Source organism: Phyllobates terribilis, unplaced genomic scaffold (genome assembly GCF_046119375.1).
Source record: "Phyllobates terribilis strain yellow unplaced genomic scaffold, ASM4611937v1 Scaffold_143__1_contigs__length_4665640, whole genome shotgun sequence".
Classification (NCBI taxonomy): Eukaryota; Metazoa; Chordata; class Amphibia; order Anura; family Dendrobatidae; genus Phyllobates; species Phyllobates terribilis.
Genome location: NW_027362903.1, coordinates 4,220,626 through 4,237,984, shown reverse-complemented (window position 1 = coordinate 4,237,984; position 17,359 = coordinate 4,220,626). Strand labels below are relative to the sequence as shown.

The 17,359-nt window shown below is 50.8% G+C and overlaps 1 protein-coding gene across 1 annotated transcript; it reads left to right on the top strand.

The window, feature by feature from the left end:
* Window positions 1-8,181: 8,181 nt before the first annotated feature.
* On the top strand, window positions 8,182-10,189 carry LOC141206891 (olfactory receptor 5V1-like). The gene is given in 3 exon segments (XM_073664260.1): window positions 8,182-8,490; window positions 8,492-9,007; window positions 10,100-10,189. Coding segments are annotated over 3 exon segments (885 nt in total). The 5' UTR covers window positions 8,182-8,211.
* Window positions 10,190-17,359: the final 7,170 nt, after the last annotated feature.

Here is a 17,359-nt window from a genome sequence, read left to right as displayed (position 1 = left end):
GGGATACTAACCCGGCTGAGGGACACCTTTGATACCCGCACCTCAGCCGAGATCAAGCTTAGATTCTACGGGTGCAAACAGCGGGCACATGAGAGTATAAGGGACTATGCCCTGAACCTACAAGAGGCCCTGAGAGCCATTAAGCAGACCGACCCTGACGGCGTGGGAGACGAGGACAGGCTGTTAACTGAACAATTTATAGAGGGTTTATATTGCAATGCCCACCGAACCCAGTTGCGGGCAATGGCCTTACAGGACCCTCATCTGGGATTTGCACAGTTCAAGGACAGAGCCATCCGGGTGCTCCGAGAACCGGCACCAGGTGGCGTTGTGACCCACAGACGCCCCACTACCACCTACCACCAGGAGGCGGCGCCCTTGTCGGCAAGGCTTGTGGGAGCTGATGCGCAGGCTTTGAACAATGACCCGGCTCCAGACCTGCACTATCAGGTCCAAGAGCTAGCTAAAAGCGTTGCTGCGCTAACCCGAACTGTGCAGTCTTTACAGGTTTCCACTCCAGGGAAGATCCAGCTGGCATCCGGACCGGAGGACATCCCGTGGCGTCGACCAAGGAGGACCCCACCGGCCAGAGGAAGACCCAGCGACCGATACAACGAGGACGGACGACCCATCTGCCGCCGCTGCAATCAACCCGGACATATGGCAAGGTACTGTCCTTTAAAATGGCACAACCTGGGGTAGAGGGCCAACCCCCAGGAAAAAGATCACCAGGCCCATCGAACTGGCGCGACAAATATGTGGGAGGACGTCCAGTCTTACCCGTGGTACTGGATGGCATTCCTATGAGTGCCCTACTGGACACCGGGTCACAGGTCACCACCATCCCGTACGTGCTCTTCAAGCAGTACTGGAATGACTCGGATATTACCCGCTACCCTGACGACGACTTGAGTATCATCGCCAGCAATGGTCAGCCCGTGCCACAGATCGGATTTAAAGAGGTGACCATTAAAATTGGTAGAGTTGAACTGGCAGCACAGGGACTGATCATTGTAGACATTGACAAACACGAGAGTCACCCAAAGATAACTCTAGGAACTAATGTAATTGAAAATTGTCTTGCAGAGGTGATTTTCCTTTTACAGCAGGTTGCCAAGAACGCCAGCTCCGGCGAGCAGCGAGTGCTCCAAAAAGAGATCCGGGCACTGATGCGACGGCAACAGGTGGAACTCTCCGGCGGTGAGATTGGTAGCGTGAGAATGTGTGACCCTTTCCCTATTGCCATGCCCCCAAAAAGTGAAATGATGATTTGGTGCCGGGCAGCTATTGGTCTGAGAGGTGGAGATTACCAGGCAATGGTAGAACCAGTTTACTCAGACAGTAGGCCCACCATCTTGACAGCACGGGGGGTGGTTAATGTACGCCATGGGAGGGTGCCCGTTCGCATAATCAATATCGGGAAGAGGGAAGTGTACCTGCCCCGGTATGCCACGCTAGCCAGATTATATACCATTAACCAAAATGCTATACAATCTGTGGAACCCTTGCCTCCATCTCACCCGGAGGAAGGTAACGGCTCTAAGAAAACAATGGAGGATTGGTGTCAGCAACTACATTTGGGTACTGACTCCACTCCCTCACATCAGAAACAGGGAGTCTATCGGGTGGTTCAAGAGTACGAGAGAGTGTTTAGTAAACACCCGTTAGACTTCGGGCGAGTCAAGGGGGTAGAACACCACATCCCCACGGGAGACCATCCTCTCATAAAAGAGAGGTATCGACCCGTACCCCCTGCACACTACCAACACGCCAAGGGGATGCTTAGAGACATGAAGGAGGCTGGGGTGATCAGGGATAGCTGTAGCCCCTGGGCAGCTCCACTAGTCTTAGTCAAAAAGAAAGACAACACCATGAGGATGTGTGTAGATTACCGGAAAATCAACCGTATCACACACAAGGATGCGTACCCCTTACCAAGGATAGAGGAGTCTTTGGCTGCTTTAAGATCTGCTAACTTCTTCTCTACCTTGGATCTCACTAGTGGGTACTGGCAGGTTCCTGTAGCAGAGGCGGACCGGGAGAAGACCGCATTCACCACCCCGATGGGACTTAGCGAGTTTACCTGCATGCCGTTCGGACTCTGCAACGCACCAGGAACCTTCCAACGATTAATGGAGTGCTGTCTGGGCCATAGTAACTTCGAGACGGTCCTGTTGTACCTGGACGATGTCATCGTATATTCTAAGACTTATGAGGACCACCTGAAACACCTGGCGGAAGTGTTCGAAGCTCTGGCAAGCTACGGCCTAAAGGTGAAACCCTCCAAGTGTCACCTCCTGAAACCAAAGGTGCAGTACCTGGGACACGTGGTGAGCGCTGACGGAGTGGCTCCCGACCCTGATAAGATCACCGCAATTAAGGAATGGCCAAGTCCCTCCAGTGTAAAGGAAGTGCGGCAGTTCCTCGGGTTGGTAGGCTACTACCGCAGGTTCATCCCCGGTTTCACCAAAAAGGCAGCTCCTATGCAGGACCTCCTGATAGGCCAGTCCCAGAAGGCCAAGAACCAGAAGCCGCCCTTCAGATGGGAGAAGTTGGAAGAGGAGTCCTTCCGCCAGCTGAAGATGGCCCTCACGGGGGATGAAATCCTGGCGTACCCGGATTACAGCCAGCCCTTTATCCTCTACACCGACGCAAGTAACATCGGGCTAGGAGCCGTGCTGTCCCAGATCCAGCAGGGGAAAGAACGAGTAATCGCTTACGCCAGCCGAAAACTGCGACCCACCGAGAGAAACCCTGAGAATTACAGCTCATTTAAGCTAGAGTTCCTGGCAGTGGTGTGGGCAGTCACCGAACGCTTTAAGCACTACCTCGCTTCTTCCCGGTTCGTCGTGTACACGGATAACAACCCGTTGACACACCTGGACACAGCAAGACTCGGTGCCCTAGAGCAGAGATGGATGGCCCGTCTGTCCAACTACGAGTTCACAATCAAATACCGGGCAGGACGCTCCAATACCAACGCGGACGCCCTGTCCAGGATGCCAAACCTACCGGACGTAGGAGAAGATCCAGAGGGACTGGAAGAAGTCGAACTCCCTGCGTTCCACCGGCATGGGACTATCCAGTATTCCCACCGGGTAAGGAGTAAGCAAGCCGCTACGTTTAACCCCTTGCCTCACTACAACTGGGAGGAAACGCAAGACAGTGACCCTGCCGTCCGACTGGTGAAGGAGATGCTGACTCGGCCAGAGGCTCGCCTTGACCCAGACGCTCCGGAGGAAGCCAAGCAACTGTGGGCTGAGAAGAGTCGACTGTTCCTTTATAAGGGGAAGTTGTGCCGCAGAATGGTTAACTCCCGGACGCATGAACTAATCTGGCAAGTAGTGGTGCCACGAAGAGACGCAGCCATGGTGATGGAGGCATACCACGACGGGGCTGGACACTTCGGATGGAAGAAGCTGGAGTTCCTGCTGCGCGAGCGGTTCCACTGGGTAGGCATGAGGGGAACCATCGAGAGGTGGTGCAGAGACTGTGGCCCGTGCAACCTAAGAAGGAAGGACCGTGCCAGCCAGAAGACTCCCCTGCAGTCCATCGTCACCCGGCAGCCGTTGGAACTGGTAGCCTTGGATCATGTAAAACTGACCCCAAGCAGAAGTGGCTACGTCTACGCACTAACCATCGTGGATCACTACTCCCGGTTCTTGGTTGTCGTCCCCGTCAAGGACTTAACAGCTCGAACAGCAGCGAGAGCCTTCCAGCAGCATTTCTGCCATCCACACGGGTACCCGGACCAAGTGTTGACAGACCAGGGACCTGCCTTTGAAGCGGAGGTCTTCCAAGAATTCTGCACTCTGTATGGCTGCCGGAAGATAAGGACGACACCCTATCATCCGCAAACTAATGGACTTTGTGAGAAAATGAACCAGGTGGTAATGGATCTTCTGAAAACGCTGCCCCTGGAAGAACGCAGTCTGTGGCCTGAGAAGCTGCCCGATCTGGTGGACCTATACAACCACATCCCGGTAGGTTCCACCAACTGTACCCCGGCTTACCAAATGAGGGCGAGACCTGGTAAGTTACCTGTTGACCTGGAAATGGGAGTCCTGACACCTGAGGACACTTCACCAGAAGCAGACTGGGACACAGAGAGGCAGCAGCAGTACCGGAGAGTACAGGAGAGCGTGGAGCGAAGTCTCTGTCAGGCTAGGGAAAGACAAGAGAAAACTTACAACCAGTATGCTCCCGCTGTTCCCCTGGTACCCGGAGAGCAGGTCTTGAAGAGAAAAAGACGGCTCCACAAGTTGGACGACCAGTGGGAGAAGGACCCGTACACCGTACTGCCCTCAAGCCACGACAACCCAAAGGTCTGTACCATCAGTAAAGACGGAGGTGAAACCACAACCATTGTATCCCGGGATCACCTGAAGAAGTGTCCCGAACAGCTACGGAACCCTGAAGAGGAACAAGAAGACCCTCGACCCGTAGAGGAAAGGGAAGACATGGTTAATACTGTGCTCGGAGACTTCCCTCGGTCTTGGACTCAAGTCAATGGTGCAGTTGTGGTACCCGTACTCACCTTCCTCCAACCAGCATCCCAAGCACCTACGGAGCAACAGGTAGAGCTGGAAGAACAGCCGGTCCAGGAGGCAGAAGACCCCACACCAGCAGACCAGGAGGATCAACCCTCTGCTTGCAGTGAGCCTGCCATATCCCTAGTGAGCCAAAGGGCCCGTAGACCGCTGCCCAGTTTACCCTTGACAGCTCCTACACCCTGTAGTTCAGGACCAGACAGTCAGCTCCGTAGGTCCACTAGGGCCACTAGGGGCCAGTTACCCGCACGTTGGAGGATTTGAAGTGTATAAATTGTTTTATTTGTGGTTACCTGTTTATTGTTGCTTGTGTATAATTATGTGTTTCTAGTTATTTTTAGGAGTCCTTGGTGGATTTACCGGGAATCCTTTGTACATAGTTGGAGCGTAACCCAGGACGGACTAAAGACTGTTAAGGACTCGGGGCAGGACAGACCCCTACCTGGTTACGTCTCCCTGTTTTGGTGAAATGGACACCTTGCTTTCTTCAAAGACTGCACCCGGTTACGGACATGCCGTGACCACCTTTATGTGTTTCTTTATTGTTATTGTTATATCTTGTTATGTTTTTCTAAAATATGTTTAGTCCCGGAGTACTAAATTTCACTAGGGGGGAATGTGGCACCCCAGGGGTCTGGTTTTCCACAGTAACAGCAATGTTATGTCTGAGAGCAGGTGGGAGGTCTCTTGGTCAGGGATCCTATGCATGCCACACCTCCTGCCCAGTCCTGGGAGGGGAAGAACTTCCCCTATATAAACCTAGGGCTGAGGCAGGGTGAGTGAGTAGAGAAGAAGCAGAGAAAAGAAGCAAATATAGGAAGAAACAACAGGAGCTCTGTGGGAGCAGTGTTACAAGGAGTCAGGGGCTGGCAGCTACAGAGCTCGCCCTGACTGAGAAGTTATCACCGGACCCGGAGTCCGAGGCTGTGGGGACTAACTCCTATCCAGCAGCAGAAACCGACCGGCAGGGGATTGCAGGTCCTCTGGCCCAGAAACCCGAAGGCCCCGAGTCACCGGCCATACGGGTGAGCACCACACGGTACACTCAGGGACGTGGGCTACTTATACCCGCCTCTAGCAAGGTAGCCAGAAGAGTATCGTTAGTTTGGGAGGCCTACAACTCCGCCTGGCCAGGGGAGATCCCATCTGCTCAAGGACTGACCAGGCCCCAATCGCTAGCCAGTACTCCGGGAGGGTCTATCTTTGTCACCAGTAAAGACCCTGAACTACACAGTACCGTCTCCGGGTGGTTCCTGCTACGCCCATCATCCACGTCGGCTGCCCTGAGGCCATACCCCTCCCGTTGGGGGTTATACTATCACGCTGCACTCAACGGGTGGCGTAGTCGTCCAACATTTACCGCTAAAACAGCGCCACTTAGTCTGACTCCCTGGGCACGGACCGGATCACCGCCACGAGACTACAACCCTCAACAGATCCGGCTCCGGGTAAGCTCCCGCGTGCGCAACGCAGCGCGACACAGGCCCAGGGGCGCGTCACAACGACAGAACAATACCTACACATTGACTCTCTCCTCCGGATGAAGCAGGCGTGGACGGAGGCCAAAATACAACTTACATGAAGAAAAAAATAGAACATCTACTTCGGTCCCTGTCGAATCAATCCGCTAAATTTACCTTACGCTCAGAAGCCTATTTTTGGTGGAATATAACCTGCGTAACGATAGATAACACATGCTGTTGTTGCCGCTTGATGTCTGCCACCTCCAAAGACAAGGACCACAACTGCATGGTCAGGGCATCCACAGCGTCCATAATGACTTCTCAGCACAGAAAAATGGAGTGTGCTGGTGATAATATTATGATGTTGTAGAAACTTTCTCTGGAAAATAGGTAACACACTAAAAAAAATGGAACTGACCCTGCTGGTTCCTGTACAGACTAAGATCCTGACCCCACAGTCCCTAGTGGTTCCTGCATGATCCGAGATACCACAGACTAGAGGATGGCAACTCGGACCTATGCTGCCTGAAAGGCCACCGTGTCCTTCACATACCTCCCAACGAACCGGAGGGCAGAGCAGAGTATAAATTACCTACAGAAGGGAAAGTGTACTGAAATAGAAAAAGATCCCAGAGTGAGTAAAACTAACCACATAATACAAAATAAAGGATTAAGCACGTACTGTTAGAGAATATGCCGCCTATGTCCTAAAGAAAGAGAAAATAGGTGCAGAGTAAAGAATATAAACAACAAGGAGATAAACCCTAGCTGGTCCTTCACTGACTGGCTTAAACTACAGCAGTATGGCAGGACATCCAAATGAGACTATCACCAGCAGGAAAAGTATACCAAGCTGCACCCGAAAGGTGATAGAGCAGACAAATGAGTTAATGAAAACACCTGTTGTCCTGAAAAGACTGAAGCAAGAATAACAGAAACTAAACACTCTGAGAAAAGGTGTATCTGCTGAGGCTCGGCAGACAGAGAAGCCGACCACAAAGCACAGGCTCAATGGTTCAAACTCAGACGCATGACATTAGCAGAGCTCAGCAAAATAGCAGACTGTGTTTGATAAGGAGAAGACTTGTGGTAATGTAGCAGAGTTCAGCTGTGTTGTCAGAGGTCACACTTGTGGCAATGTAGTAGAGCTCAGCAATATAGAAGAGCTGGGTTTGTCAGATGACATACTACATAGCAATATAGCAGAGTCTAATGGTTGTACCAGAGATAAGTTTGTAATGATGTGGCAGAGCTCAGTGGTTGTAGCAGAGCTAAGGATGTTAGGAGTTACATTTGGAAAGGAAAACACTCTTACTCTGTACACGATAGCATAGATCAGTGTTTCCCAACTCCGGTCCTCAAGTCACCATAATGAGTCATGGTTTGAAGACATCCTCTGGAAATTTCTAAGGCTAATGCCAATAACTACATCATCTGTGCAATACAAAGGAAATCCAAAAAACATGATCTGTTGAAGAGTATTTGAGGATTGAAGTGAACGGGGTTGTCTGGTTAAAATAAATGGTCACCTACTTGTAGGATAGCTGACAACTTGCTGATCTAAGGGAAACTTTTGTTCTAGTTACAAGTTGGAGCAGCAGGTTGGACGTCCGACTGCTGCTCCATTCATATTCTATGGGGCTGTCGGTAAAAGCCAAGTGCAGCACTCGGCAGCCCCACAAGGAAAGAATGGAGCGCAGGTCGCACATGTGCACTACTGATCAGTGGTGGTCCGAGCAGTCAGATCCCCACTGATCAATAAGTAAAGTGCATAGGTGATAACTTGTTTTAACCGGTCAACCCCTTTAAGAAATACTGGTATACACCTGAAAGATACAGAGAGTAGCCCAACATTGAATGATATTTGCCGCAGAAATGTGTCTTGTGGGTCTTCATTGGTTAAAATTAAACTGCAAAATCCTGCACAGTAAACAAGCGCGACAATGAGCGTCCTGAGACCCCGTACATTATTTATGGATGTGGGGAGCTGAGGTTTGGGCTTCTGTGGCTTTAGCTCCTGGGAGAACCGATGAGTTGTAACATGAAGGACGCCGTTAGCTGTTACTATCAGCAATATTATATCTGAGCCAATATGTTCACCCATTGGTTTCTTTGTCGTCATCAATGTCAATAAAATATTTTGGTAGACTGACACCGGAGAGATTAAGAACCAAATCTCGATCACCAGCGTTCTTCTCATGAGTCTGTCAGATAATCAGAGGACCATCCATGTCCTCTTCACCTTCTTTTTCCTCGTCTACCTGGTGACCGTCTTCACCAATGTTCTCATCATCCTCCTAGTAGTTACTTGCTCTTCTCTGCACACACCCATGTATTTCTTTCTTGGAAACTTGGCATTCTTGGACATGTCCTACTCATCGGTGACTGCTCCGAGGATGCTCTTTGGCCTCACCACCCGCCATTGGTCCATCTCCCTCCCAGACTGCATAGCACAAGTGTTCTTTGTCATCTATTTCGGGGGGCTCTGAGGCTTTCTTGTTGTCCTCCATGTCTTACGATCGTTATGTTGCCATCTGCCACCCCCTCCATTACTCCCAGGTCATGTCCTGGAGTAAGTGCTCTCAGATAGTGTCTTTAAGTTGGTCGTCTGCTTTGCTTCCCTCGATGCTCTATACTTTATGTTTAATAAGGTTGACGTTCTGTGGTCCCAACTTCATCCAGAATTTCATTTGTGATCTGCCCAATTTGTTCCAAATCTCTTGTGCTGATGTTTCCATCAATCTCCTAGTCCTAATAATCGTTGGCTGTTTTCTTGGCATCATAGCTTTTGGTACCACATTTTACTCCTACGTTAGAATATTTAGGACAGTGCGAATGATTCGCACCAGTGGCGGAAAACGTAAAGCTTTCTCTACCTGTACGTCTCATCTGAGTGTGGTTTTTATTTTTTACGCATCAATAACTTTCACTTACTTTGTCCCTAATACGAGTAATCTTCTTACATTGAAACGAGTGGTCACTGTGATATACAGTAGAGACCAAAAGTTTGGACACACCTTCTCATTTAAAGATTTTAAGGAAAGGATGACCAAGAGTCACCTCTGCTTCTGAGGATAAGTTTATCCGAGTCAACAGCCTCAGAAATCGCAGGTTAACAGCAGTTCAGATTAGAGACCAGGTCAATGCCACACAGAGTTCTAGCAGCAGACACATCTCTACAACAACTGTTAAGAGGAGACTTTGTGCAGCAGGCCTTCATGGTAGAATAGCTGCTAGGAAACCACTGCTAAGGACAGGCGACAAGCAGAAGAGACTTGTTTGGGCTAAAGAACACAAGGAATGGACATTAGACCAGTGGAAATCTGTGCTTTGGTCTGATGAGTCCAAATTTGAGATCTTTGGTTCCAACCACCGTGTCTTTGTGCGACGCAGAAAAGGTGAACGGATGGACTCTACATGCCTGGTTCCCACCGTGAAGCATGGAGGAGCAGGTGTGATGGTGTGGGGGTGCTTTACTGGTGACACTGTTGGGGATTTATTCAAAATTGAAGGCATACTGAACCAGCATGGCTACCACAGCATCTTGCAGTGGCATGCTATTAAATCCGGTTTGCGTTTAGTTGGACCATCATTTATTTTTCAACAGGACAATGACCCCAAACACCTCCAGCTGTGTAAGGGCTATTTGACCAAGAAGGAGAGTGATGGGGGGCTACGCCAGATGACCTGGCCTCCACAGTTACCAGACCTGAACCCAATCGAGATGGTTTGGGGTGAGCTGGACCGCAGAGTGAAGGCAAAAGGGCCAACAAGTGCTAAGCATCTCTGGGAACTCCTTCAAGATTGTTGGAAGACCATTTCCGGTGACTACCTCTTGAAGCTCATCAAGAGAATGCCAAGAGTGTGCAAAGCAGTCATCAAAGCAAAAGGGGGCTACTGTGAAGACCCTAGAATATAAGACATATTTTCAGTTGTTTCACACTTTTTTGTTAAGTATATAATTCCACATGTGGTAATTCATAGTTTTGATGCCTTCAGTGTGAATGTACAATTTTCAGTCTTGAAAATACAGAAAAATCTTTAAATGAGAAGGTGTGTCCAAACTTTTGGTCTGTACTGTATACACTAATCACCCCCCTACTGAACCCCCTAATCTACAGCCTACGAAGCAGAGACCTGAAGGCGGCACTGCAGAAAGCGGTCCGTGTACACTGATTCCAGGCAGCGGCACGAGGAGATGCAGATGTTTCCTGCTGAATATTTATCATAGACATACTGTATAGTCAAGAAAAGTCAACATGAGTATTAATCTAGCTTGATCACCTCTTACCTTGCCATCTTGGCAACTCTTTGACACCTTTGCATAGGTTAGGCAATCCTGCTGATCATTGGAGAGTGCCACTGATTTCGACTATGGGGCTCTACAATGCCGCATGAGCACATCTGCTCTATTTATTGTCTACGGGACTGTCATGGAATGTATGTGGGTCTCACCAGCAGTCACATAGACAATAAATGGAGCAGTGGTGGTTGACTGTCACTCCATTCAGATACGTTGCTGAACCCTGTTCTTGGGATCAGTAGGACCATCAGGGATCAGCAAGTTGTCACCTATCCAATGTGCAGGTTATATCTTGATATCTAGGTACAAATCTCTAAAAGGCACCCATAGTGGGGGCCCAAATTAGTTTGACCCCATCTTTCCTCTTTATTAACAGATAAAGTTTGGTACCTTGTTCAACATGTCTATAGATAAGAAATGCACAACCTATAGCCTAGGGGCCACAAGCGATCCCAAATGCCTGCTTTGAATGTGAGACGACCATCATTTTATAGACAATCATCTTGGCTATCTCATACATAAATTTGACTAGCAACTATTTTGCATATAATTAGTTGTGGAGATTCTTGTCATGTTACTGCATTGTTACTGTTTTGCTCCTGGTGGTGAAAACTGTATACTACAAAATACAACCTGTTCTCACATTCCCTAATAGCTCAGTGTGTTATTAGGTAGGTTCCCAAGTGAAAGGTCACTGATTCGAATCGAGGAGCAGCCATGAAGAAGATTTCCCAAAAAAAGAGAAACCGCATCATCAGCTCATCGATAGCGGTCTCTCAGCCAAGAAAATTGCCAAACTGCATCATGTGAGCGCCATGACAGCTGGAAGAATACGAAATGAAGTCCGTCCAACCATACAAAAGCCAAGAGGTGCACGTCCAGGCAAAATATCGGAATCAAGAAGTCGGCTCATCACAAGGTCTAAAGGTCTACCAGTTCTGGCCGACAAACACGGCAGTGGAGGTGGCTTGTATGCTTCATAATAGTGAGATCACCGATGTCCATGCAAGCACCGTGCAACGCATGTTACATAAGTCTGGAATGGTGGCCCGAACAAAGGTGAAGAAGCCTCAACTTCAATATCGTCATAAGAAACGTCAGCTCGAGTTTTCAAAAAAGTATGAAAGGTGGACAGTAGAAGATTGGAAATGGATGTGTGGCACCCCTGCGGGTCCAGTTGCCACAGAGGTACTGCATCTCAGCCAGAGGTGTGGTACCCACTCTCAGGTAAGGAGGGAGCACTACCCGGGACCCAACCACTCACATCCAACACTACACCACTTCATAAGGGAAGGTCCAGATAGCTCCTAAGGGAGAGCACTGGCCTGGTCCCTGTTGGGAAGGTGGAACTAAGTAGAAGAGGTGGGTGGAGGAAGTAGTTTAGGGGAGCACTGACAGAACAGTATAAAAAGCAGTGTGGAAACATCTAGAAGGAGTTCTAGTCTGGTCCTAGGAGTGAGAGAGGAAGGGAGGACCGTGGAGGAGTACGGCCCAGTCAGAGGGGCCCAGGAGGAGAGTTAGGAGAGGACATGGAGCAGTGAGAGGGGCTCCAGAGATCGAAGGGGGTAAGTTATTGTAGTGTTAGAATGCTTCGTTATGTTGTGTATAAATCGTTCTATGTATTGTTAGGTTGCATATTGTTTATTGTATGTATATTGTGTGGTATGTGTACTATGTTGTGTGTGGGGGGGTTTAGTGTAGGTTGGATGGGGTGTTTCAGGGGGGAGAGGTTTTGGTGGTGGACGTCCTGTGGGATGACAGAAAAAGGCAAAAAAGGACCTTTTGTGTGGAAAAATATTAGGCCACAAACTTTAGTGGGACCTTGTTGTGGTAAGGCCACAGACTTTCGTGGGACCTTGGGTGTTGGTTGTGGGTAGTAAAAAAAAAAATATTTTTCCTTGTGTATAGAGTTAAGTTTTGGCCAGGTGACCTATCTCTTATTTTGGGCGATAGGCCAGTTTTTTGTTTTCCTTTTGCCAAGAGGTTAGGTGGGAATGTGCGGGTATGACTGTGGGCGGATGTTGGGGGTTTTGTGAGCCTTCAGGCAAGGTTGGTCAAAAAAGTACGTCAAGGTCTTCCCTTGCTGGGGGGTCCTCAGGAAAGCGAGGACACTTATGTGTGTCTGTTATGTATTATTTTGTTGGACTCTGGAAATTTTTGGAATTTTTGGACTTCTTGGGGTTTTTGAGTTATGTTTTGCTACGGTTTTAGTTTTTCTCGTATAATGTTTGTATTTGTGTTTTGTACTTTCATAAATAAAAAAAGAGTTCCAGAGATAGAAGGGATCCTAGGGGCACGGCGAGTGCAGGATGCCACCCGTGCGCCCGAGTTCACGCTGACCGTGGAGGGATCAAGGCCGCAGTAGGGGACCAGCCCCAGACTAGTGGAGTACTTTAATGCTCAGCTAGCAAACCGGAGGTTGCAGTATCTTCATGTACCATAGCCAAAGTCCACATACATTCGCTGAAAAGGTGGCCATATAGGACAAAGGGGACAGACCGGAAGTCGCCCGACAAGGACCGCTGCCACTGGCTCGGGACACTGTGTGTGAGGCGCTGTGCCCCCTGCCTTGCACTACACCAACAACATCTACCTCATCAAGTCCTATATACTGCCCTGGGGCTTAGCTCTGCCCGTGTAGAGCTGCACTATTTCTGCTGCGTCACCATCAGCCCCAGTGGATCTGCACCGCAGCGGCGGCCCCCCTATAGCCACATACCACAAGTGGCTTCACGAACATTATCCCCAAAAACTTTATCCCGCAATTGACTTTTCTTTATTTGACCGCCCTGGGCCACGGACCGGATCACTGCCACCGTGATCACCCCAAAAAGGAACGGCCCGGCTACCGAGTACCCCACAGCCCCAGGGGGTGCGTCAACTTTGGCGTCTCGAACAGGATGAACCGACCTGTTACAGCAGGTCTCGTGCGCCTATAGACTGTGCTTGTTACCAAGCAGTGGCGCCCGCCCCAGAAGAACGGGTGCCATTATGTGTGTACTAAAAGACGAAAAGAAACCTCCCATCGTGGGCTGGGTTCCGGAATGGCGCCAAAAACTGAGCCCGCCCCATGCATCTGCGGCCATATACATAGACTTGTCCATCAGTCAGGGGGCGCCGCCCCCTGGTTTGGCCAACAGCAAGCTGGAGTGGGACTGCCCCTGAAAGGGGAGAGGAGAAGGAAAACCTTGGAGACAGGGCGGGGCCACAGGCAGAGGGGTCAGAATACACCCAGCAGGCGCCATGGAAGGAGGTGGTGATCAGACTTCTGCCCGTGGCCTGCAGCCAGAAGATTCCCCTCTTAACCTGGAGGGGTCCTGGGTAAACTACCCCTGGAGGATATGGGGTTCCTGTGTGCCGAGGTACAGGAGCTGGGCCAGCGGATGGAAGAAGCCCAGAAGGCTGCCGTCGTGCAGTGGAAGAACGAGCTGCAGGAGAAACCAACCTGGCAGCGGCCAACGCCCAGTTCTACCACCAGCACCCCAGCCCTGGTGGGGCCCGTCCTGAGCCCGGAGGAGACGCATAATACCGAAGCGACAAAGAACGCAGGTAATAACAGTGCCCCTACCCCGGGCGCTGACGACACGACACCCTCCTAGGTCCCTTGGAAGAACCATCAGCCCCTACACCCGGCTGGGTGTACGGGCGTGCAATGTGGAACTGGTCCGCACGGGTCGAGGACCAGCAAAGAGCCCCTTTAATGCCTGCGCCCCAGGTTACCTGAGAAGGAGGAGAGGAGTTTAGGTGGGACAACCCGGAGGGCCATCTTATGGGATTCCCGAGGGAGACCCAAACAGAGGCCCTACGGAGGGAGGAGTATTGTCGGGGAGAACTCCTAAAACTGGAGGCGGAGTGGCGGGAACGTCGAGTGCGGTGGGAGGCGATGGAGACGCGCAACATGCAGGCTAAGGCCCGGGCCTGCAAAGCCAATCCCACCAAACCCAGTCCCCGCGCTGAGGGGACCGTGGTCAAATTTGACCTCGAAGGAAGTTGGGGTTTCATCCTGGAGCCTCAAGTAGCCACGGACCTCTTCGTAAACAGGTGCGATGTGAAGTCCCACCTACAGCAGGGACACCCGGGACGGGATCTATACCCTGGAGACAGGGTCACCTACACGAGTTACTATGGAGAACGGGGGTGATGCGCCCTACATGTGCGTAGGGTGGAAGAGGAGGAGAACGTGTGGCGCCCCTGTGGGTTCAGTCGCCACAGAGGTACTGCATCTCACCCTGAGGTGTGGTATCCCACTCTCAGGTAAGGATGGAGTACTGCCCGGGACCCACACACTTGCATCCATTACACTCCACTTCAGAGGGAAGCGCAAGATTGCTCCTAAGGGAGAGCACAGTCCCTGTCCCTGGCTGAAGTGTGGAACCATGTAGTGGGTGTGGGTGGAGGAAGTAGTTTAGGGGAGCACTTCAGTAGGAGTATAAGAAAGCAAGGAACCATCTAGAAGGAGATCAGTCAGAGCCTGTCCTGCTCAGGAGAGCAGTGGAGGAGGTCCAGGCTCCTGGCTCCAGTGCTTGGAGCAGGAGTTGAGAGGAGTGGGGCCTAGTAAGAGAGGCCCAGGAAAGAGAGAGAGAGAGGACAGGAGCAAAGGGAAGGCTCCAGAGACAGAGGGATCCCAGGGGCACGGGAAGTGCAAGAAGCTACCCGTGCGCCCGAATCTAAAGGAACGTGGAGGGATCAGGCCGCAGAGGGGATCGACCCCTAACTAGTGGAGAAGTACAAGGCTCAGCTAGAAACCGGAGGCTGCTGTACTTGCAAGGTGCAGCTGCCAGCCACCACAATTACATCGCCGAAAAGGTAGCCACAGAGGGTCCAGGGGACTGCAGATCGCCCGACAAGATCCGAGGCTACCGGCTTGGGACACTGATTGTGAAGCGCAGGGCAGGATGGTGAGAGCCAGTGCAGGAAGACGACCGAGGAAGGCACATAGAACGGGATCCCGTTTAAGTACTCCTGAAATACCTGAGAGCTGCTGAACTCCTTTCTTGGTGAACGCAGGACGACGTGGGAGGTTACACACTGGCCTTGGTAACCTGGAGTCTTGACCAACTGTGAGTAAACCTTGAAGACTGCACCCCACTGTGTCCTAGAGTTATTATCTGTGCCATCCCCTGCACTACACTGCACAGCAACATCTACCTCATTTATCATCACATACTGCCCTGGGGCTAAGCTCTGCCTGTGAAGAGCTGTCCCAACTCTACTGCGTCACCATCAGCTCCAGAGGATCTGCACCGCAGCAGCGGCTCCATATAGCCGCATACCACAGGTGGCATCACGAACATTAAACTATAAAAACTATAATCCCCTTTCATTGACCGCCCTGGGTCACGGACCGGGTCACTGCCACTGTGACATCCCCTGCACCGACCGGCCCGACACCGAGTACCCCACGGCCCAGGGGGCGCGTCATATTTGGCGTCACGAACAGGATATGAACCAACCCGTTATAACCGGGTATTGTGCACCTAGAGACTGTGTTGTATACTGAATGTGACACCCATCCCAGAAGAATGGGCGCCATTATGTTTGTGGAAAAAGACAACAAGGAACCTCCCATCGTGGGCTGGGTCCCAGAATGGCCGCAAAAGCGCAGCCCGCCCCATGCGCCTGTGGTCATATACCTAGACCTGTCCATCAGTCTGGGGAGGCCGTCCCCTGGTGTGGCCGACAGCAAGCAGCCATGGGACCGCCCCAGAAAGGGGAGAAGAGAAGAGAAACCTTGGAGACAGGGCGGGGTCTCCAGCAGAGCAGCCAGACCGCACCCGGCAGGCACGATGGAGGGAGACCGGCCTCAAACTCCGGCCCGTGGCGGGATCTATACCCTGGTGACAATGTCACCTACACCAGGCACAGAGGAGAACAGGGCTGGTACGCTCTCCATGTTCACTGAGTGGTGGGAGAGGAGAGTGTACCCTTGCCACCTGAAGAAGATGACTCGACTGGGCCATCTAGTGGTGGGTCAATGTTCCCCCGGAAGGGGCCTCACTACTGACTGTAACTGTTATGTTCTGCTACCAGAGCTAAGGAAAGAGAGGAGATCTGTCCCTACGATAGAACTCAGCTTGATCCCTACGATGTAACAGGGAACCTGATCCTGCGATCAGACCTGCTAAAGTCCTCAGCTAGTCTGTACGGAGACCTATAGATGTGGGGAAGGAATCCCTACAAGTACTAGGGACTGGGAGCAAAATGGATACCTCCTAACAGAAATAGTAGCAGACAGACGAACAAACAAAATATATAGAACACAGAGGTCCGAAGACCAAGCAAACTAACAGAGTTAGATACTGAGCACAGGCTAGCTAAAGAGTAGTAATACAATGAAGTCCAGCAAAGCCAGAAGAGCGGAGCAGGACTAAATAGGCCAACAAGGTCATGTGACCAGCAATAGAAAAAACCTAAGAGCAAGGTTCTAACAGTACCCCCCCTTCTAAGAGGATCCTCCAGATCCCCTAGGACCAGGCTTATCAGGAAATCTCCTGTGAAACGCTCTGATAAGTCTGGACGCGGAAACATCATCCGACCTCACCCATGAGTTATCCTCGGGTCCGAAACCTTTCCAGGCCACGAGATACTGCAAACTACCTCTATACCGTCTAGAATTAAGGATGCGAGAAATTTCATATTCCCCGTCCTCCACCACCGGAGGAACAGAGGCAGAGGCGTCACAATCCGACATAACAGCTTTTTTCAACAGAGAGACATGAAACACCGGATTAATTCTCCAGGAGGTAGGAACCTCCAACCTAACAGCAGATTGGTTGACAACCTGAAGCACCTTAAAGGGCCCTACAAACTTGGGACCCAATTTCTTAGAAGGAATCCTCAACCGCAGATTCCTAGAGGACAACCAAACCATGTCACCAACAGCGAACAAAACCTCCTGTCGTTTCCTATCAAGGTAGTCTTTAGATTTTCTGTTAGCCTCCTGAAGATTACCACGCACATCCGTCCAAACTCTCTCCAAATCGCCGGAAAAATTCTCCTCCTCAGGCACGGCAGATACCAACTTGGAGAACGACCCAAACGAC